This window comes from Urocampus carinirostris, chromosome 13 (assembly GCF_059441175.1).
Source record: "Urocampus carinirostris isolate Australia breed hairy pipefish chromosome 13, RoL_Ucar_1.0, whole genome shotgun sequence".
Classification (NCBI taxonomy): domain Eukaryota; kingdom Metazoa; phylum Chordata; class Actinopteri; order Syngnathiformes; family Syngnathidae; genus Urocampus; species Urocampus carinirostris.
In genome coordinates, this window is record NC_142361.1 from 3,297,893 (window position 1) to 3,321,008 (window position 23,116).

At 39.5% G+C, this 23,116-nt stretch overlaps 2 protein-coding genes and 1 long non-coding RNA gene across 12 annotated transcripts in view; 2 read left to right on the forward strand and 1 right to left on the reverse strand.

Annotated features, from left to right (window-relative positions):
* Positions 1–10,501, forward strand: part of kcnh1a (potassium voltage-gated channel, subfamily H (eag-related), member 1a) — a 95,734-nt gene extending 85,233 nt beyond the window's left edge. For all 4 annotated transcript variants that reach the window (XM_088351940.1, XM_088351942.1, XM_088351941.1 and 1 more), the window contains one exon: positions 2,042–10,501. In XM_088351940.1, the coding sequence (XP_088208066.1) occupies positions 2,042–2,893 (852 nt within the window). In that variant the 3' untranslated portion in view covers positions 2,894–10,501. The remainder of the gene's footprint in view (positions 1–2,041) is intronic.
* Positions 10,502–10,707: 206 nt separating this feature from the next.
* On the forward strand, positions 10,708–14,783 carry LOC148353503 (uncharacterized). The gene is made up of 4 exons (XR_015852553.1): positions 10,708–11,832; positions 11,937–12,107; positions 13,701–13,957; positions 14,110–14,783. It is a non-coding gene; the product is annotated as an uncharacterized LOC148353503 (long non-coding RNA).
* Positions 14,784–15,632: 849 nt separating this feature from the next.
* hhat (hedgehog acyltransferase) overlaps positions 15,633–23,116 on the reverse strand; it is a 53,813-nt gene continuing 46,329 nt past the window's right edge. For 4 of the 7 annotated variants that reach the window (XM_088351837.1, XM_088351840.1, XM_088351842.1 and 1 more), the window contains one exon: positions 15,633–16,091. In XM_088351837.1, coding sequence (XP_088207963.1) covers positions 16,009–16,091 — 83 coding nt within the window. In that variant the 3' untranslated portion in view covers positions 15,633–16,008. Of the gene's footprint in view, positions 16,834–19,292; positions 22,682–23,116 lie in introns of those variants that run through there. The other 3 variants (XR_015852552.1, XM_088351838.1, XM_088351841.1) reach the window with 3 other exon arrangements.

Below are 23,116 nucleotides of genomic sequence, written 5' to 3' on the forward strand. Positions count from 1 at the left end.
CAGTTCGGTTGAAGGCATGTTACAGAAAAAAATAAAACCGAGTACTCCGGGATTGTCATCAGGATAAAGTCACAAGCATCGAAAAATGGCTGACCACTCTATGGATTTTGACAGCGTATGATGAGATAAGTTAAGATAATGAGAACACCACTTAGAAACACTGTTGAGAAAGTACTGAATGAATGATAATGTGCTGTTTTTGTGTTTTAAGTTGAATGTTCTGTGCATGTATTGATAGCATCGTCCCTTTAAGAGACTAAGGAAGTTATATTAGAGGATGCAAACCAAAAAGTAGAATCACACGGTGATAAAATACAAGTCCAACTGCCTGTTTAGTCCAGAGACATTTGGAGACATCTTTTGTCATATGAATCATTGTCCGTATGTGAACCATTTTTATGTTCATATGGTCAATGTTGATGCTTTTTTTGGTGTTTTGGGATTGTTATTTTCATGCATTTTGTATGTGTGGAACAGCTGTGCAGCACGGCGGATGAGTGGTTAGGGCATCCGCAACACAGTTCTGAGACCATGAGATCGAATCTTCCTGTGTGGAGTTTGCATGTTATCCCCTTGCTTGCGTGGGTTTACTCCGGGCACTCCGGTTTCCTCCCACATTATAAAAACATGCATGTCAGGTTAATTGGCCGGTCCAAATTGTCGCTAGGTGTAAATGAGCAAGTGAGTTGTCTGTGTCTGTGCCCTGCGACTGGCTGGCAACCAGTTCAGGGTGTCCCCTGCCCACTGCTAGAAGATGGCTGGGATTGGCTCCAGCACCCCCGCGACCCTACTGAGGATAAGCGGTACAACTAAGTAGTACTACATGTTAAAAGGAAACCAGTGGTTTTGTTGATTATCAAACAAGTAGTAAATAAACATTTAATATGTGAGCACAAGTGCGCTAACATGTTTTAGGGAGTAATTTAATTTCTGTATGATAGACTGCAATCTTAGGGTCGGCTCCCATTTGAGTGTAACAAAGTTCAAAGTTTAAATCAGTTAGAAGTTCACTGTGGAGTGAAAAAGTAAAGGCCAATTTAATGTATTAACTTTTTATTTTTTTTATTTTGTGATGTGTCGTTCACAAACGTAAAGGTTCTATGAGCTGGCTATTTTAAATAAACTACTGGAGCTGCCTCCAAACCAGTCACAGCTTACTAACGGGTTCATGGTTTGAATCAGCTGGGATCGAGAAAATAATCCAACAAAACCCTGTATGACATGCGGCCCCATAAAACTGGGTTGCCCACCTTTTGGGATTAAGCAATCAAAAAATCTGAAGAGCTCTTTTAATTGAGCCGGTCCAAAAGAGCCGTTTCTCTCGAACGAGACGGAAGTCCCATCACTAGTGGTGGACAGAGACTGTAAATTGGCTCTGTATATTACAGGCGCTTCTCCTTGATTTTTCAAGCCCGGGATTGAACGAGCACAGTTGCAAGTAATCATTACCTCCATTCATAATAAGGTCACCCTGCCCAAGAGAGAGTGAGGCTGAGATTCAATTGCTGGACTATAATGAGGCAATCTCATCTGCAGCGCTGAATAAACGCTAGGCCGTTTGGGGGTAGGCAGGGGTGTGTTGAGTTGATTTGTTTGTGATGTTCTGCTATATTCCGATGCACATAGCTGTGAATGACCCCACTCCGGGGTGCAATGTGTTCATGTTCAGTTTCAGTCTCTACTTCATTGTAATTCTGGAAAATCCAAGTCCGTTTTTTGTTTTGTTTTTAATTTCAAACTGTCTTAACACATAGTTGTAGATATTGCCAGATATTAAAAGTTTGGGTTGTTTTGGAAAAAAAACAGGCCAAAAGTAATCACTCATACTAACATGATTTCTGACTCTTTCATGGCCAACGTAACCCAAAAATTTCAGGCGGCCTGTATAATACTTGGTCAGTAGAGGGTTAATATAGGGAAAAATTGGCTGAGGTTGACAGAAAAAGAAACAAGCTAATTTTCAGTTTCAAATTCAGTCTTTTCTCATTCTTTTCTGTACAAAAAATAACTTAATGATCAGCACGCCATAACCTCTTCTCAGATTGTCTTCCGAAAAATCAGTGATGTGAAACGGGAGGAAGAAGAGCGGCAGAGGCGGAAAAACGAGGCACCCCTCAACTTGCCACCAGACCATCCTGTGCGAAAACTCTTCCAGCGATTCCGCCAGCAGCGGGAAGCTCGCGCGGCCACGGAGAAGCCCGGCGAGGCCAACGACGTGGAGAAAGGCGCGGTCTACGTTGAGGTCCCCAAGACCTCCATTGTAACTACTACCAGCATCGTGACAGTGACGGAGAGCCCAGCCACACCTTCCGCGTCAGCACGCTCGCCCCCAAGTTCTGCCGCTTCGGACAAGGTGAAGCTGCAAGTCCCTCCTGCCACATCCCTAATCGGTGCACGAACTGTCACGGCAGAGCCAGGCAAAGTCAAAGGCTGGGGCCGCTTCAAAGAGTCCATGGCCAAGCCGGACAACTGGAAAACTGTGTCTAAGTCAGAATCCATGGAGACACTGCCGGAGCGGGCAAAGGGCCACGAGTCGCAACTTTCCCTAAAGAAGACTGACTCATGCGACAGCGGCATCACCAAAAGCGACCTGCGCCTTGATAAAGTCAGCGACTTCCGCCTTACGCCGCAGGACCGCAGTCCCGTGCAGCCGCCCGAAAGTCGCCGCTCCTTCTGCCCCATCCCTGAGCAGAGCCTGCAGGCTTCTCTTCAGGAGCTCAAGCTGGAGCTCAAGGATGACCTCAAGAGCCTGGACGTGCGTATGTCAGGTTTGGAGGCGCAGCTGGCCGAAGCCCTGCAGCTTTTGAAAGCCAGGACGCCCACCCCGCAAGCCCTCTTTGACATTTCCAGGCCCACATCACCAGAAGGCAACAAGGAAGACATCTTCTCTTGAGCGTCCGACTGACGTGTTACCTGCAAACAAGCCGACAACCTGTAACAGCCGAATGATTACAGGCATATTACGAAGCCCTGCTGACAAGAATGAAAGGGAGGTTGCCTTTTACATCGGGCATCCGAGCGCAGTCTATACAAGACGAGCGGGCCTCCTGTAGCGCGGAGCCGGAGCCTGGTTGCCAAGGGGGAACCCGGTACAGGTCAAACCCGAGCTGCCTTTTCTCTGTAGATAAGCACCATGCTCGAAACAATTGAGAGCTTCTGAAGTAAAAATGGCATGACCCGACGTTGTATGATGTACGGTTCCTTGCATGTCACAGTATAAACCTTTTCACCGTGAGGTTGCGTATACTACCAGGTGGCAAAAGCGCAAGTGTTCTCAAGGAAATAGGCACAAGCGAATGTGGAAAATGGTGGAAAACTGGTTAAAGGTTATGTATAGGATACGGGATAATTTACAATTTGTAATAAGAACGTAATGGAAACCGTTAACCACCATTGAGGGGCTGCCAATTGAAGTCATTCACTTGTTAAAATCGAGCGCCAATGGTTGTGAGTGCAATATTGTAACATTTGGGGTAAAACAAAGCATTTTTTTACCCTCTTCAATCGAAGAATGTAACAAACGATCAAAGAATCACAGCCTTCCAATCAAGATCGTTTTAAATCCATAATTATCGTGTTACTCCTATGATACACCAAGGTATTCTTAAATCACACTTTACAGATTATTGTTCTTGCACTTTACACGCAGTCGTAAACTACAGTATTTTTGTTGCTTTATTTGGTTTTTAATCTTTTTACTTCTCGTGTTGGTGCTTTTGAAGGTCTTTCTTTTCATAAATGTAAAGCATATAAAGTTATGCATATGAAATTTGATTTCAAGTCCCATGTAAAATTACTATATGATATAGACAAATGATGACTATATTCTCTAAACCAGATTTTTGTTTTTGGTTTAAATGTTATAGCTAAAATATTACTGATTCGCATTAGCGTTTGCTGTATTATTCTGAGACAGCAATAGAAAGCTTTTCAAACATACCCATGAGAAAACGTCTTCCAGTCAATAGCTGTAGAATTGGCTAGTCTACTCCCAGGTATATTTGTATCTTTGATATAGTGATGCAACAATATTGACAATACTGCAATACCGACATATCGATGTTTTTTATTTATTTATTTCTTCTTGTTCACTTCAGCAGCTTTTTGAAACCCATAGAACAAGACACTTTGCGCCGCTAAGCTAATCTGTGACATGACAATGACAAAGCCAAGCAAAATTTGTCACTGCCGTGTGTCTCTACCATATTGTGAGGTTTAAATTAATTAATTAATTAATTTTATTGTGACACTTTTATACTGTCAAATCCCTACTTCACTTTTAACATTTTAGGAAATGTACATATTTGGTTTCAATATACCGGTAAAAGTTAAATTTTGAGGGATTATATGTGCACCCCAAGACATGTTTTTTTTTCCCGGCCTTTTTTAGTTCATGTTGGCAGTAGCAAATAATCACTCTTCCAGCAGACCTCATTATTTTACAAGTATTCATAAAATGTTTTGCAAGAAGGATTCGTACGGGTGCTTGAAATCCTTGAAAATGCTTAAATATTAATGTTGTGTTTTCAAGGTCAGGAAACTGCTTGACATTTGGGTAAAGTGCTTGAAATTGTTGCCATTGCCACGTTACCTGGCAGTCCGACTCTATAGACCATGCAAAAAATGAGGAAAAAATAAAAGTGCGTGGAAATGACACCTGCTCTGGTCGTTTGTCATTATGGTGTTGTCATGTGAGGCGCCAACGCCCTTTGGTCGCACCCAAGAGGACAGTTCTATTTAGAATTCCGGCTCACTGAGAAACTCTTTTCCTAAACGGCTCCTCAGGCTTATTTAGCTGTTGGTATCTTATCAATAATTAAAAAAAAGAACTTTATGCACCAAACTATTTAGTAATTAATAATTTCACATGTTTCGCAGGGGAACCCAACATAAACATGAACTATAAATTAAAATGTTCACAAATCTACAAAAAAAGGAAAATAGATATTTTGGTAACTTTTTACACATGGAACAGATTTAAAATCAAACAACACAGAAAATGCAAAACAATAAAATGAAAATTAAACATGACCTCTTCAGTGCTATAAACGAAAAGATAAAATGCAAAAAACGAAAACAATTTACAATTTATTTTCACCAACTTAGACACAGACCCTCAGAAAAACACACAAAAATGATAAATTATAATAAGTAAAACAAAGGGGAAAAGATCATCAGTCTGTAATTTTGAAAGCACTCTGCTTCAGAGCAACCACTGACATTAAAAGGAGTCCAAATTTGGCTCACTTTCCTACAGTACCTACTTTATTTTTTGTCTTCACTATTGTACTCTATTATTACCAAACAGCAATTGAGCCATTTTCTGTGTTTGTAAACAAGTGTGATCTATTGAAGCTGCGTGTGCATTTTTGAAGCAGAATGGCAAAATTCGTGTCAGTTCATAGCAGCCCACTGACACAAAAATATCATAGATTGGAACATCTTAAAATAGCACAATGCATGTGCTTGCAGCAAGATACCAAATTTATTTTAGTCATCAAAGTCAACAACAAAAAATGCTGAATTTGAATACGGTGCGGATTATTCTTTTTTTTTGTGGCGGCACCGAGGAAAATGGTGAGCTGCTCTTTTCCACAATGCACGCAGTAGCAGGTTTTGAACATTTTTTTCATGGCTAAATTCAAGCAATTTTTTAAGATTTTCAAAGCCAATTTTCCAATTTCTCTAGAGCTATTCAAAAAGGTAATCCAATGTACGTAAAAATTTAGCCCTGTTGTTTGAGGTTACTGGGTGCTGCCTTTGGGAAAAAGAACCAGTTTTTTAAAAATCCTCAGCTAAATATAAGCTAGCAGCTATCGTTCATGGAATAGGGTTTAGAAAATCAAACTGAGATTTGTGCCCCATTTCATTAGTTTTGCTGCCGCTTATTTGGTCTATGTTGTATCACAATATCTTGCTTTTCTTACTGATAGCATTCGGTGACATCAAACTGTCAAGTAAGGAAACTACATTTTTCTAAAGTTTAACTTATGTGGACATTAAGGCATGCCAGTGTCATTTTTAAGCAGGCTTGTTTTATTTTTATTTATTTAATGTGTAGTCTATCGAGTCAGGCTGGTGAGAAAAATGGCAACAATTTCAAGCATTCTGAAATATTTTAAGCACCCGTATGAACCCTGAGCTGGAAACATTTATGACACCTTTTGAGAGAAAGTAGTCCAAACTTTTTCAAAAGTTATTTTTATCATAGATAACAGGAAAACTAGAGGTTTGACAGTACCTTTTGGATATTGACATCAATCTCATGATATTTCAGTTTTTCATCCACAAATCAAGTCCTCAATTTATACATCCAAATTGAACACTAGTGGAAGATATCTACCGTATCAAAAACGCTACACTTCTCTTTTCGCATCATTCAAATTCTAATTTAAATTCAAATTCAAAGTGTTTGTTGTCATATGCATAGTAAAGAACCAGGATTCCCTGCACAATGAAATTCTTACGTTGCTGTCCACACAGTTGCCCGGGTAATAGAACTAAGAAACTATATACATAAAAAAAACATTACAAATATTAAAAAGATAAAAATACAGGATTATCTCAAGATGAGTTAAGGCAATAAGATAAAAATCATCAGCGTCAATGTCTGAACGCTGAAGTTTCCTTTAATCCTCGAGGAACGATGAAAAGCAAATGTTATTTGGTTTATTACCGTGGCAACTACTAATGACAATAACACAAAGTCTGTGTTCTCCACAGTATAGTTGCCCGCGCTGTCGTCTAGAAGTACAAGGGCTCATATTTTACACCATGCAGTCCTCATTCGTGTTTTCTTTCGACACAGAGGTAAATATGTACTTGTCTTTGTAAACACCATCTTCAATGGTATCTAAAAATGGTCGTGAATGAGTTCATTCTTATGGCTGTTTAAGCCTGCCACTTAAAATTGTTCTTGACTTTGAGTAAGTGTTTATGAATCGGGAATGTTTTGTAGTATGGAATTTACAGGAAACAGTATCACCATAGTAATATTACAATATTACTACAAATGTACTCTAGAAATGCAACAAAATACCACCACGATTATACTAAAAAATACTACTACAGAAATACTACAAAAAAATTAAGATAGTAAAGTAATAATTCTACAAGAATACTATGAAAACCCTACAAAATATGAATACAGTAATACTACAAAAATACTAATACAGAAATACTACCAAAAATATTACCACAGAAATAATACAACAATGCAGCGGAAATACTATTAAATTACTACAAAAATATAACCATAGAAAAGTTACCACAGTACTACAAAAATACAACTACAGTATGACAACAAAAATACAACTAGAGTTATACAAAAACTCTCCAACTAGAAACGGTGCCGCTACGACCCTAGTGGTTAAGGGATCCACCCACCCAATAACACAAGAATACTATAAAAATACTACAGAAATATGATTACAGTAAGACTACAAAAATACATCTACAGTAATACAAATTTTCTACGATAGAAATTACATAACATTAATCAAATAATAATGCCGCAGAAATACTATAAAAATACTACTGAAATGCAACTACGGTAATACAGTTTAGCGGCAGACTTGACCCCAATTATCGTGATTAAACAGTTTCCAATGGTTGGGCATCCTAGATGACAAATGGAAGGCGGTTTTAGGAGCAAAATGAGATTTTAAAGTTCTTCCTACATACAGTACACACAGTCACTTAGCATGAAATCATGCATCAATTTAAACATTTTCATGTTAATATATATAATTTCGAGCATTAATCTTAGTGCACGATCAAATTTTGAAAGGCGTTCCAGCAGGGGTCTCCAACCTTTTTCAAAAGTCGGGCTACTTTTTGTTACTAATAAGTGCAAACATCCAGTTTGATAGGAATTTCTAATGTGGCAACTTAGCTAAATGGCTTGCTAAATATCTAAAAAGTAAATTGATGGTTGACAAGAAAAGTAAACAGATGAAAACCTAGAGGCGAGCTAGATACCTAGCTAAAACAGTAACTAGCCAGATAGAGAGCTAAAAAAAGGCTAGATAGCTAGCTAGAAAGAGGCCAAAATTTAGTTTTATAACGAGAAACGAAAGATAAATTTTTAGATAGATAGCATGCAAAATATGTTAGAATCAAGATAGGTACTGTAGCTTGTGAAATAGCTAAACATCTAGCAAGCTACAAAGCAAAAAAGGTAGTTCGATAGCTGGCTAAAAAAACGGCACATTTTTTGCTCATTCGCTTTATTAAACCCATGAATTGGAATTTATTTTATTGTATTGCCTGTAAAATACATCAATCAAAAAATGAATAAATACATTCGTCTAATACATGAATGTATTCTCTTAATTAATTGCTTAAAAGTAATTATAAATACTTGAATCGTTTTTTTGTCCATGAAGCCCATGAACTGGAATTCATCTATTTTAATTTCTAAAATAACAATGTATCATGCTATTACTATGCTATTACCAGATGAATTATCATAAATGAGGTTAAATAGACTTAGTCTATCAATAAAAACATAATTTTACTACAAAATCACAATGACCCAGCACTGGTGAGCTGTTTTCAGACCAGGTCCTTGGGCACCTCAACTGTCCTCAGAGCACCACGTTGGAGACCCCTGTGTGACAGGGTTAGGCAACAGAGGGGTATTTTTGGAAAAGAACATATCGATAATGTATTTATATTTTGTACTACTTGTTTGCATGTAAGCTTGTTTGTGAAAACAAAACAACAATCAAACCTTTTGTAGGTTACAGTGCATTATTCCTGATATTGAAACATGTTCGAAAGCAGCTAACATATTTCAGGTCGGTTGGATTGTCAATTTGTTATGCTATACATGAGCTCCACTGTCTCATCTCATCTCATTAGCTGCACCGCTTATCCTCAGTAGGGTCGCAGGGGTGGTGGAGCCCATCCCAGCAATCATCGGGCAGTGGGCAGGGGACACCCTGAACTGGTTGCCAGCCAATCGCAGGGCACACGGGGACAGACAACTCGCTCGCTCATTCACACCTAGGGACAATTTGGACCGGCCAATCCAAATTGGCTCCACTGTATTTTTTTTAAATGCCCCAAACATTCACAAGTAACCTCTCTGTATGAAAATGCAAATTCATTTTTTATGACTAATTGTCGTAAAATGAACATGCCCATGTAGCAGATGGTATTTTGTTCGGACACCGATAATCCACATCAATAAAAATCATTTCTTCGATTAAGACTGTGTGTGCGCTATTCCTTCTAGAACAAATGTGACTGTGGTAACGAATTGAATAAGAAGAAAAATATTTTTTTGAACATTTATGAGTATTTATTGTAATATTTAGCGCCTCCCAGTGGTAAAAAACTTAATTTATCACAAATAAATAAATACACAAAATATTGTATAAATGTGCATTTTTTCAATAATGTGTAGGTCGAGAAATTAGCATTTATTATATACAACTTGAGATTTACCTAAAGGGGGGTGACAGAAGTAACACAGTTCACAGATCCCTAACTACCTGGGTCATAGGGGCCCCACTTTCTGTGATGTGTCTTGGGCAAGTTCAGTCTGGCGGAACCCATCACTTTCAAGGCTGTTTTATTTGGTAATGATTTGCTGCCATGCAAAAAACAGACAGTACTATTTTCCATGGTTACTACTAGCAAGGGCTGCTTGCTGATCTGACTCAGATACAGCACCTATACTACTTGGTTGCTGTTTTTTGGTGTAAAGCATCTTCAGAGATGAGTTAGGCAGACGGCGGTGTATGATTGTCAGATTAATTTGGGATATTAATCTTTGGCTGATATGAGAGTCAAGGAAGATGCAGGTTTGATATCAACAGGAGGCCTCCAGTAAACGCAGGGAGAAAAACGGACCCACTCCTTTGAATGACTCCCCTTTTCTCCTCGTGGCCCAGTGACCTGATTGGTTTTATTTAGAAGAAGTCAAGCAGTTGTAAAAACATACCATGATGACTTTCCTGTATCCTTCAAAATAAAGACTGAAAGTATGCATATATTTTAAACAGAATCATATAAAAGAGTAGAAAAATAGAGAATAAGTAATAAACATAGTATGAACTCAAGTATATTCCATCAGAGCCATTTGTAACGTGAATAATAGAGATAATAGAGAAAATTACAAATAACTAGATTTAATATACCTTACAATGATAATACTGGTCCTGGAACCTAAATCACTGAGGAAAAACTACTTTAGGAGGTGCTAAATAATATACACTGGACCTTTAACAGTATCAGAAACATTATGAACTTAGTTACTTTGATATATGTGTAAACAACAGGCAGACTTGGTGCTACATTTACTTAATCAAATTGATTTCACAGTCTTGATCATTGGTGCAGCAGCACGGTGGCTGGCTGGTTAGTGCGTCCTCGGCAAAGTTCCGTGGTCATGGGATCAAACCTTCCTGTGTGGAGTTTGCATGTTCTCCCCGTGGTTGCGTGGGTTTCCTCTGGGTACTCCAGTTTCCTCCCACATTCCCAAAATATGCATGTCAGGTTAATTGGCCGTGGGAGGTGGCTAGAGTCAAGAACACACTTTACTCTCTGTGCCCCCTGGCGGCACAGAGCAGTACTGCAAGTCCCTTTTCGGCCCCCCAAAGCAGCAATAGGTGGTACTGCATCTCCAGATTTACGCTATCTGGCAGCCCGGGGGCAGTACTATAAGTCTTAAAATAACCGCCCCTAGCGGTCATAGGCGGTACTGCATATCCCAGTCCTGCTGGCTGCCTCACATAAGAAGCTTCTCTAGCAGAATTTGGTGATATTGCAGCTCCTAAGCGCCATCAGGCGGGCAAGAAGGGGTACTTTGAGTCTGTAAAATATGCGCCCCCTAGCAGCAAAAGGGGTATTTTGTTTGTTATGTGTTACAAAACCCTTTGAACATTAATCTTACTTTTTGCTTTCGAAAACCATTATTCTTGCTGCCATACTGCAGTCCACACTCTTCCGTGTCAGAAAAGAAGCGCCGTTCTTATATTATTCATTATATTAATATGGATAATTTATGTTTCTACATGACTTGTCTTTTATCAGGAAAGCATGCAGCAAGAGGGGCGAAAGAGAAACACCCCAAACGCTTTTTTACATAAAAAATTCAGCTGACTAAAAATAAAAATGTGGCCTCTCCTCACAGTCTAACTGATCTGCGGTCACATGAAGAAAATAACCTAGATAATTTGATAAATAAATCATTCCGTTTATCATGCAAGAGTGAGGAAACGCAGATATTCATTCGTCCTCTGTGATGTACTCATTTTTATAAAAGCTTTTACTGGGCTTGTAACATTAATGCAGGACATAGTAAATTTCATCACGACTCGGTGGAATGAATTTATTACCTGTGAGTGTAAACTGTGGACGTGTGGCCAATCCCATTGCGCTCAACCTCTGAATGTCAAACGAAATGTCTCATTACCTTTTTAGTCAAATGGTTTTTCCTGTGGTGTATCTTGGGCAAGTATAGCCTTGTGGCACCCATCTCTACACAGGCCTACCGGATCCTAAATCACTGGGTATTTTTTGGGAGTGACGATAATGAGGAAAAAAAAGCTTTATTCCCATTTTTCAATACAACTGGCAAGGTATATATATATTTTTAACAGGTCTTGTGTTCTTGTTTAGTGTAGTGATGGTGTTAGGGTCTGGTATACCTCCCACCTCAAGAGGGCCCCAACTGGCGTTTTGAATTGGGCACAGGTGAGTCCAATTATCATACGCCTGTGCCCAACTATCCTGATCCCTTTAAAAGGAGATTTTTGTCCAGTTAATTTTGTTGGGTCATTGTCATTTCTGAGTCCTGTGTCATTTCATTTTCACTGCCATGTAAGTATTTTTTTTTTAATCTTGTTTACTTTGATTCTCGCATCTTCCAAATTTCAGTCGTTGTTTCTAGTTAAAACTATGTCAAGGTTGTTTTTTGTTTCTAGTTTCCTGTTTGGACATCAAAACTTAACCGATGGTCTTAGGAAAGTGACGATTTTAAAGTTTAGTCGACACTCAAAATAAGCCGAGAAGACATCAATGGATTTTGAAATTGCAAAAAACAGAGAGAAAACCCAAGCCTCCGATAAGAGATTGTAACCTGTTCTAAAGTAAAGGTAAGATCTTAAACCATTATTCTTGCGAAATCCGGGCCAGGTCAAGCATAAAATGTTAATCGTTACGTTCTGGGCGGGCTTGTCTCTCGTAAATATTTTTTTTTTCCATTATTCACACGTCATTGTCACTCACTCGCTCTCTCTCTCTCTTAAAGTGCCACGCAACATTCTTAAAGACTTACTGCTACTGGTTAATGGGTTAATAGCCCAATTTTCAACACATTTATATGACAGATGGCCTTAAAATGTTCCCATCAACTCTTAAAAAAATCTGTCAATGATGGAAAATTGTCAGTTAACCTCTGCAGACAAAGAAGGTCAATTATTTTAGTCTTGTTTAACTTAGATTTAGTTGCAAAAGATGGGCTATAACCTATTTTCATGAATCACATCTCCTCCTCCCGAGTCCTCACAAATAAAATACGGAATGTTGGATTGGGTCGGGCTTTAATACCCGCAGGATTTTATTAGGTCCCAATCTCACCTGTTTTAAATTGTAATTGTCATTAAAGAGTTGTTGAATGTTTTTTGTTTTTTTTCTTCCACGAAAGAACTCAGCCAGAACCTCTCTAATCTCCTTTGTAGACGCCAGCTTCTCTGGTTTATCCCCTACTTTCCTTTTTGGTAAGAGGAATAAAACCTCCTTCGGAAAACACTGCAGTGGATTACTGCTTAAATCAATCTGCAACTTTGTGATCGGCACTCTCTGCTTAGATATACTCCTTGGTTTGGTCACTCACACAAACGCTGCACTCGTGTTTTTCCATTGTTTCTTGGTTTACTTTAATTCAATTTCCTTCTTTTCTCAGGCACCTTTCGCTTTCCATTTTCGGAACTCATGGCTTAGATCACTAAAAGGAGATGCTATAAACAGGGTTCATACACTATTTCATGGCCAGATTAAAACACTTTCAATGCCATTTTTTTCATTGTTACAGCAAGGAAGAAATCCAGCGCCGATCAATTTTTTTTTTTTGGTTGTCTTTGATGACTAAAATAAAATAAAGTCGCTATCTTGCTGCTAGCACATACTTTGTGCTATTTTGAGATGTTCCTTCCTATGATCTTTTTGTATCAATGGTCTGCTATAAACTAATTTGGTGCAAGATTTATTTTTTTATTGATGATGTATCTTAAAAAACAGCAAACAGATCAAAATCTGAGTCGAAATAACCGGCTCTTCTCAATAAGTGAATGAAAACAGCCATTTTTCTAAATAGAGCTGTCTTGTCAAGTAGTGTTTAAAAGGGCTGCACTGACCACAAGCTCTTACAGACTACATACTATTCCAACACCATCCCCCTGATCTAAAACCTACATGAGGACAAGGAAAAACTCATAACCTAGGCATGAAGATAACGAAGAAACCTAGAGAAGGGAACATGGCGTAACACCTTTGGGTGCGACCAGTAGGGAGCTTTGACCCTTCACATAATGGCGACATTTTCACCTGCATTTGTTTTTTCTTCGTTTATTGCATGGTGTTTTGAGTCAGACTGCCAAGAGACATGGCAACAATCTTAAGCATTTACAAGCACTTCACCCAGAACTCAAATTTTCTGAGCTTAAGCTCAACATTAAAATTCTTTAAAGATTTCATGCACCTGTACGAAACCTGTTACACGTTGACTCCAGCTGGCCCAGTGACAGCAAAGGACAGAGTAACTCCCGGCTGCGACAGTACTCCAAAGTGTAACTTGGCAGCTATAACTTGTCCCTCTCGATCACCTTAACCGAGATGAAGCTCACACTTAGCTGCTCCTTTTGAGAGGATTGGATGCTTAGCCCAGGCTCAATGTCGCCAACGCGATCATCCCCGACGACACGCATCAACTAATGGAGACTTAAAGGTATCACTCGTCCCTTTCGATTAAAACAAAGTGGCTGTGGCAGGACGCAAATTTTACTTTAACACGTCAAGCTAAAAAAACGGGGGGAAAGCCCTTTTTGTTTGTTTTGTGACAATTACATCCAAACACGATGCTTTAATTTTCTTTTCCAGTGCAAAATGGCTGAAAATGTGGCTTTCCTTAATTACCTTCCCAAAAAGGAGTTGGTGCGAGGAGTCCAGAGGATAAATGTCATCCATTAAAGTGTCTGGTGCCCCCCCCCCCCTGGCTGCAGCTCTTTGAGTAATACATCTCGTTATTACCGTCAGCTAAATTACATGTGGAGTGGCAATAATGATGCCAGTTGGGACAACGCTGCAGTTGCCGCATACCGGCAACCTTCCTGGGGGACTCATCTTGCCATTTGTAGAAATAAATGTAAGATTAAATACGTAACATATGCCATATAAATACATGAACATATAAATACATTCCGTTTGCTTTCATATTATATATTTAGGTAATCAAATGTAAACAAAATTACTTTATAAATCCTGATTTGTGTGTATGTGACTTATAGGCTCTGGAACGGCATAATCGATTTTCGTGAAAATGTACCCAGTTAGACTGAAGCCTCCGTGAGTGTCTTTAGCTAGGTTTTGTGTGAATGCACCCTCAACAAATACCAACAATATTCCAAAACATGGCCCAGCCATGCCGAATATTCTACTTGGGAGAGGTTGTTAGGGTCATGGTTTGTTGAAACATCTGAGTTACAATTAGACATTGAACTGAGCCAGTGCGACAATGGACATCACTAAATGGTGGTGAGAGCTGGTGAGGTGGGGCGTCATTATTTTTTGCGTGTTGGTGCACTGGGGTTTATCAAGGGCAGGGTCAATGCAGCTTGCGATCAGAAAATTTTGGAGCAACTCATGCTTCAATCTGCTGAAAAGCTTAATGGAGATGAAGATTTTATTTTTCAGCATGACCCAGCACGTGCTCACAGTGCCAAAACCACTGGTAAATGGTTTATTGACCATGGAGTTACTGGGCTCAATTGGCCTGCCAACTCTCCTGACATGAACCCAATACAGAATCTGTGGGATAATGTGAAAAGGAAGTTGTGAGACAACAAACCCAACACTGTGGATGAGCTTAAGGTCGCTATTGAAGGATCCTGGGCCTCCATAACACCTCAGCAGTGCCATCGGCAGATTGCCGCCATGCCGCATTTAAGCAGTAATTTCTGCAGAAAGATTCCCAAGTATTGAGTGCATAAGTGAACATAATTATTTAAAGGTTGACTTTTTTTGATTAAAAAAAAAAACTTTTTTATTGGTCAGATGAAATATGCTAATTTGAGATAAGGAATTTTGTTTTTTTTCTTACTATTTTTACCAAAATCAACAATAAAAGGCTTCAACTACTTCAGTTGTGTGTAATGAATCTAAAATATATGAAAGTCTAATGTTTATCAGTACACATCAGAAAATAATGAGCTTTATCACAATATGCACATTTTTTAGAAGAACCTGTATACTGTCTAATCTAAAAAGGAATATTTTTTTTTTCCCATCCGGCCAATTGCCGTTACAAAGATTTGAAACTCTTCTTTCAACATATTTTTCATTAAAATTGCAAGATGATTTGAACATATGAAAAACAGAAACACAAAGAACACAACTCAGACGGATCATAGAACACACAAAGATCGTACATTTTATTAACACATTTTCCTGATACATGTTTTATTTATTCAATTTCTTTATTACTGTAACTTTGAAAGTTCAAAATACTGCCGAAAACATGCACCATAACCATCATACATTGCATGATCCATGGTTTATTTTTCAAGTGCATTTTTTTGGACTATTGGAATCACGTGATTTGAAATGTGTACTATATGTTTATAGTGAGCTTGCTACTTATCTCCTTATATATAATATATATATATATATATATATATGCATGTATAAAAAAAAAAACACTCTTTGCAAGTCCTTGCTTACACCTTCACTTCAGCCAATTCGCATCGGGCCAGGTCTTGGCACGGATGATTTTTCGGTTTATTATGTGTGAGAATTCCACTCCATTCCCACCTGGACGAAGCAGTAAAGGAAGGCCAACATGGGTGGAGCTAACGTAGACCAGCCTGGTATGAGCAAAAGCACAAGTAAGAAGCCTATAAAATATTTTTTCGCTTCTAAATAATACTGCATGTAATGAGCCCATGAGTTGTCTGTGTTATATTTATAAGTAGGCAGCTTTTTGGCTTCACTTCATGAACGTGCACTTGCAGAAACAACCGCTTTTGGGATTTTTGTTCCCACATGTTGACAAGTGTTTGGGAGTCACAAATACAAATTACCGGTACATTTCCCTGAATATACACTGGAGATCAAAATTAAAGAACAACTTATAACAATTGAATATTTTGGAAATAATCCAATCTCCATTGTTACAATGAAATGACCTATTGTGTCCATGACATGTTACTACACACTAATGCACTGACTTCAATTAGAGACTACAAAACGAGAGATGACTTTGAGATGGGGGAAAAAAAGTGAAAGTTACAACAGTCAGCAATTAGTAAGATGTGTACAGGCTTCTGCTGTGAAAAACTTTAGCACATCTGCGGACACAGGATAGCACTAGTGTCTCACATTACTCGTGTGATTTTGATCCATTCTTCTTCCAGCCTCCTCCACAGTTCGGTGATTGCAGTGGGTTTCTTGACCATAACTCTGTCACCAAGGATTTTGCAGAGGTTCTCTCTTGGGTTGAGATCAGGACTCTGGGCAGGCCTTGCCATTAAATCAATGTTTTCACCTTCAAGGAACTTCTTGACCTTTTTTGCTGTGTGGCGTATTGTCCTGCATGAAGCCTGCAGGCTGATTAGGCGTTGAACACAAGTAAGAAACCATGTGCTATTGGAGAATGTTCTGGTACACATTTGCATTCTATTAGAAGCATTGAAGAGTTATCATCTGTTAGTAGGGAGTGAGACAAGTGAGTGGTTTCCTGTGTTGACTGGTGTGAGACAGGGGTGTGTGATGTCACTATGGCTGTTTAATGTGTACGTGGATGGTGTGGTGAGAGAGGTGAAGGCAAGTGTATTTGGCAGAGGTGTAGAGAGATGATGGTTAACTGTGGAACGGTGTGGCGGGTAAGTCAGTTGTTGATTGCAGATGACACAGCGCTTGTGGCTGATTCTGAGGAAACATTGAGAAGGTTGGTAATTGAGTTTGGAAGAGTGTGTGATAGGCGTAAGTTATGTGTGAATGTTGGGAAGAGTAAGGTAATGAAGTGTTCACGTGATAAAATGGGCATGGCGTTAGAAAAAATGTTGCATGGACAGGTGCTGGAAGAAGTTGAAAGCTTGAGGTACTTGGGTTGTGATGTGGCTGCAGTTGGTAGAATGGAGTGCGATATATTGCACGGAGTGTATCACGGAAGCAAGGTTTTGGGTGCTTTGAGGAGAGTGATTAGAAACAAGAGTATAAGTATGGATGTCAAGAGAGGACTGTATGAGAGTGTGATTGTGCCGACTGTGTTGTATAGTGCAGAGCCTGAACGCAAATTTGAGAAGGAAATTAAATGTTTTTGAGATTACGTGTTTGAGGAGGATGTTAGAAGTGACAAGATTGGATTGGAAATTGTGAGAGACATAACTGGATTAGTAGTTGAACTGAGCAAGCGTGGGGATACGAGAGTACTCGGTTGGTTTGGACACATGGAGAGGATGGATGAAGAGCGGATGTTAAAGAAGATCTACAGAGCACAACTAAATGGAAGGAGACCAAGTGGAAGGCCGCGATTGACATGGATGGTGTTATGAGTGCACTGCAGGAAAGAGGTCTAAATATAATGGAAGCTAGAGTTCTTGTTGGCGATGGGAATGAGTGGAGAGGTTTTGTGAAAGGAGTGCAGTTATGCAAGAGGTTAGAAAAGTCAAATCACACATGACTACATGTCGCTACATGTAATACAGGTTTTTGTACTATTTTCAAAACAACAGTAATAGTATAAAAAACTATACCGAGTCTCGAGTAGGTTATTTCCGTCCAGGTATTAACAGAGCACAATCAGAAATATTAAACATCTGTGTTAGTGGTCTCATAACCTCTACAAGTATTTTTTTGCAAGATGAGATGTGGAACTATGTGTATTTTTACTTTTTAATCACCTGCAACTGTCCCAAAGCAAATAAAGGTCTCTCTCTGTGTGTGTGTGTGTGTAGCAATGGGGATTGGAGGGGTTGAGGCCTTGCAACGTCTGCACTCAAAACACTAAAGTGATTTTGGCTTTGGATGTTAAAGCCCACAACAGTCTGTTAAAAAAAATAGAACTACAATAGACTTTTGGGATACTGTCCCCGCTTTACGATGTTTTTTTTTTTGTTTTTTTTTAACTTTCCGGTGTTCTCTTGGCCCCTCTTTACAGCATTTTCTTCACTGTACAACAAATTATTTTGCAACTTTACGACCCTAAATATGCTATTGGCCAACGTTATATAAAACATTCGTCAGCTAATAGTTTGCGCCACGGCATCATGAAAAAGCCAATATCCAATGAACTGAACTACTTCCCTCAATGTCTCTCTTTCTTCATTCAGGTGAGAATCTCATGTTTTTTTTTTTTTTTTTTTTTTTTAAAAACACTTTTAGAGTCAGTCATACAATACTGAATTTATCACCTTCACGCTGACCAAGGGTGGTGTTAATGTTTCGTTTGGAATCAAAGTAATGATATATATATATATATATATTATAGGGAAGCACAGCTGAGGTCATGGGATCAAATTCAGCTACCTTCGTGTGCAGAGCTTGTATGTTCTTCCTGTGCTTGCGTGGATGTTCTTTGGGCACTCCTCCCACGTACCAAAAACATGCTTGTCAGGTAATTTGGTCCAAATTTCCCCTAAGTATGAATGAGCGAGTGAGATGACTGTCTCTGTGTGCCCTGCGACTGGCTGGCAACCACTTCAGGGTGTCCCCTGCCCACTGCCCGAAGACAGCTGTGATGCACTCCAGCACCCTCGCAACCCTACTGAGGATAAACGGTGCAGATAATGAATAGATGGATGGATCTATATATCGTACATGTATAGGCAGTAGCTCAGGAGGTAGAATGCTCGTCTTGGGACGAAGTTTGACCCCCTCAGAGTAAATGTAAAAGTGTCCTTGGGAAAGACACTCAACCAGCAGGGAGGTGCTTTGCATTGCTGACACCTCTATCAGTGGGAGAGTGTGAATTGTGTGAAGCACATTGTAAAGCGCTTTGGGAGATGTTCAGTGACTTGAAAAGCGCTATACACAACCCCTAGCAAAAAGTATGGAATCACAAGCCCTCACTCACACATTTTATTCTGTAGAAAAACTCAGATCACAAACATGAAACAATCGTAAGGTCATTCCAAAGTGCAACATATTGGCATTCAGAAACACTAAAACAAATTAAAATAAAACATTGTAATGGTCAGTAAATGTTACTTTTATAGAGCAAGTGCAGGGAAATATTCGCTCGATTCTGAGGAAAAATATATTGAATCATGAAAAACAGATAAAGAAATAACAATCAAAATATATCACTAGTATTAAGTTGCACCACCAGTCTCTGAGGCATGGACTTGATGAGTGAGAAACAATATTTGTCATCAATCTGGTGCCAACTCTGATTGCTGTTGAAAAATCATCTTTGCAGGTCAGAGATTTGCTGTGGACAATTGTTTTCATTTTCCCTCACAGGTTTTCAATTGGGTTGAGATCTGGGTTATTTGCAGGCTATGACATTGACTGAATGTGTCTCTTCCCATGGAATGCTTTCACAGTTTTTGCTCTGTGGCTTGATGCATCGTGAGCTTGGAAAATAAGTTAATCGACCCCAAACATTTCTTCAAGTGAAGGAATAAGAAAGCTATTGGAAATGTCAATGTAAACTTGTGCATTTATTGCAGATTTGACCACAGCCTTCTCCCCAGTGCTTTTGCCTGACATACACCCCCATATCATTGAGGACTGCGGGAATTGTGATGTTTTCTTTAGGCAGTCCTCTATGTAAATCTCACCGGAACAGCACCAAACAAAAGTTCCAGCATAATCACCTTGTCCAATGCAGATTTATGACTCATCACTGAAGATAACCTTAATCCAGTCATTTACAGTCCATGATTGCCTCTTGTTAGCCCATTGCAGTCTTGTTCTTTTGTGTTTAACCGTCAACGATGGTTTTTGTTTAGCTTTCCGATATGAAAATCCTATTTCCTTAAACGATTTTGCACAGTCTGTCACATACATTGACTCTAACTTCCTCCCATTTCCTCTTCCATTTTCAATATGTATATATGCCCTTTAGTTATTTTTCTTGACGTCTACATGTCTTCCATTGCCCACTATTACGCTTTACTTTAACAACCTTCCCATGCCGTTTGTACTTGGTTCAAATCTTTGATACAGCTGACTGTAAACTGCACACATTTTTGGCAACCATACGAGTGGAGATAGCTTCATCAATGTTCATTTTACCTCTGAAAAGGGATCTTTCTTTAATTGGACCTGAAAACACCGCATAGCAATAAAAACCCTGCACAACCAATTAGAAGCTCCCTGCCCAAAAAAGCTCGCTACGGTCCTGCAGAGGCTCGGTGAAAAATATGAGGGGCTATTCCTAAAGAAAAAGGAAGTTGACTGTGGGTGCATTGGCCCATATTGAGTAGAAGCATAATGGCGGCGACAAGGCGAGCTCCCTGCCAAATAAAGATTGATGTCACTGTAAGTTTGGCAAGCTGGCCTCTATCTAGCAGATGTGTCCCTATTTAGGAGGTATAAAAAATAAAATGAAAACAAACAAACCGCCAAAAGCTGAGTGGAGCTGCATCACCTCTCAATGCAAGAGGTTCTAAAAGAATAAAAATACTCGACGGATGTTTTTTTAATGTGAGTACAGTAATGTTATTGGTATTTTTGGAGGTTTTCACTAGCTCAATTTCTATAAGCTTTCTTAGCAAAAGTGAAGTGTAAATTTAACAATTTCCATTACCATCTCTTGAAAAACCCTATATATTGAGCAGTTTAAAAGTGCGGCAGACCGCAGCCAATTTGTAAAACTCAGGTCCTCCTCTAACCCTTCTCCAGTTACCACAGGTATGACCTTTGGTTCTGTCCGACGCGCCCCCCTTCTTCATTATCTACCTCCTCGCCCTAGTCCTTCTGTAAATTTAAGATTTCTTTCCACTGCTTCTCAGTAGATACCAAACTCTACCTTTCCTGGAAACCCAAAGCCACACTCTCACCCCTGTCCCTCACCTCCTGCATTGTTTTCTATAAACTTTTTATGATTAAACAGCAATAAAACAAAATTTCTTCTCATTGGCACCATCCACCCTCACTAAAACACCTTCTCTCTCTATAGACAGTTCCTTACTCTTTCCCTCCCCTCAAGAGTATGGGTGTCATCCTTGATCGTACACTATCCTTTAATTCTCAAATATCCTCACCCGTTCTGCTTACCTTCGTTCCATCAACTGTCTTCTCCCCTCCCTTAAACCCTACACCAGGGGTGGCCAACCATTCGGCGACTAAGAGCCAATTTTTCGTCTGTGTTACTACAAAGAGCCACATCATGGTTGTCGACGGTGGCGAGTCGATTGTTTTATGTCTTTGTTACTAAAAAGCCACAATTATTGGGTACAACATAATCTTTTAATCATGTATGCACGCATACACAGATTTGTATCGGCTAGATCTGATGAAAATAACCACATCAACATGATAATATCAATAATTTTCAACAGTTAACATTGTGAGCACTGTTCTACACACAAAAACCTTCAGTTCAAGCATAACATATTTCTCTTACTTTGCTGCTTAGTGAGACTTCTGGCAATCCTTATGTTGAACAATCCTCTTCAAATCTATGTTGCATTCTGTTTCTGCTACTCTAACTAATTCTTTTAAATGAGTTTCAGTCAGAAGAGATCGATGCTTTGAATCCACATGCCGCAGGATGGAAAACACTCAGACGTACGTTGATCCAAACATTGATAGTATCTTAAGCGCAGCTTGTTTGATGTTGGGGTATTTTTCAATTAGGTTACTTTTCCAGAACTCAACTGTACCTTCTCTTATAACAGCTTTCAGTCGATCCTCCTTACAAATGTCAATCATCTCCAACTCCGCCGCAGCCTCATCTGTTATGATTGGGGCTTTCAAACAGTCTGTCTTCGCATTAGATGGGTTGACGAGGAACATTATCTGTGGTCTTTTCTGTTGTAGATCACAGAACCGGGTCACAAAGCTTTCAGGTTTCCAATCAGTGTTGCAAATCTGTCTTTTCTTTTTTAGGGCGGCGCTGATGACTTGCTTCCTACCTTTTAGCAGAGTTTGAAAATGTGTTAAATCTCCCTTTTCAATATTCGCCATAAACAGCTTGAGTTTATAAACAAATTCAAATAGACTTTGCATTAGGTCAGGCAGCATTTTTAACTTACCCTGCAGGGTAAGGTTCAGTCTGTTCAGGTGGCATACGATGTTGACTAAAAATGCCAGATCCATAATCCACTTTAGGTCTGAGAGCTCGGGATAGTCCTTGTCCTTCTCTTCCATGAACAGTTTCACTGCATCCAAAAGCTCAAAGAAGCGAGAGAGTACCTGGCTTTTTGACAGCCACCTCACAGTGCAGTGCAGTGGCAGGTCACCTGGAAGCCCTTGGTCCAGCTCAGCGATGAGATTCCTCAATTGCCTGTGGTTTAGCGCATGTGTGCAGATTAAGTTGATGATTTCCATCACAGGTTTCATGATGTTGCCAAAATTTAGTGATTTAGACACGAGTTGCTCCCTGTGGATGATGCAGTGGAAATCCCAAAAGTCTGGAAATGTTTGAGCTTTGCAGAGCACCACAAGCCCGTTCATGGATCCGATCATGGCTGGCGCTCCATCCGTAGCTATTGCGGTTAGTTTCTGTGTGGGTAGATTTGCTTTTGCATACGCAGCCATCATTGCTTATTTCACATCTATGCCACGGGTTCCGTCTTTTAATGGCACAATATCAAGGAGTTCTTTGATCGCACATTGATTTGACACAGACCGCGCAATATTGCCAACTGAGGCTTGTCTTGTATGTCACAGCTCTCGTCCAATGCCACACTAAAATATTCACATGTTTGAAGGTCAGTGT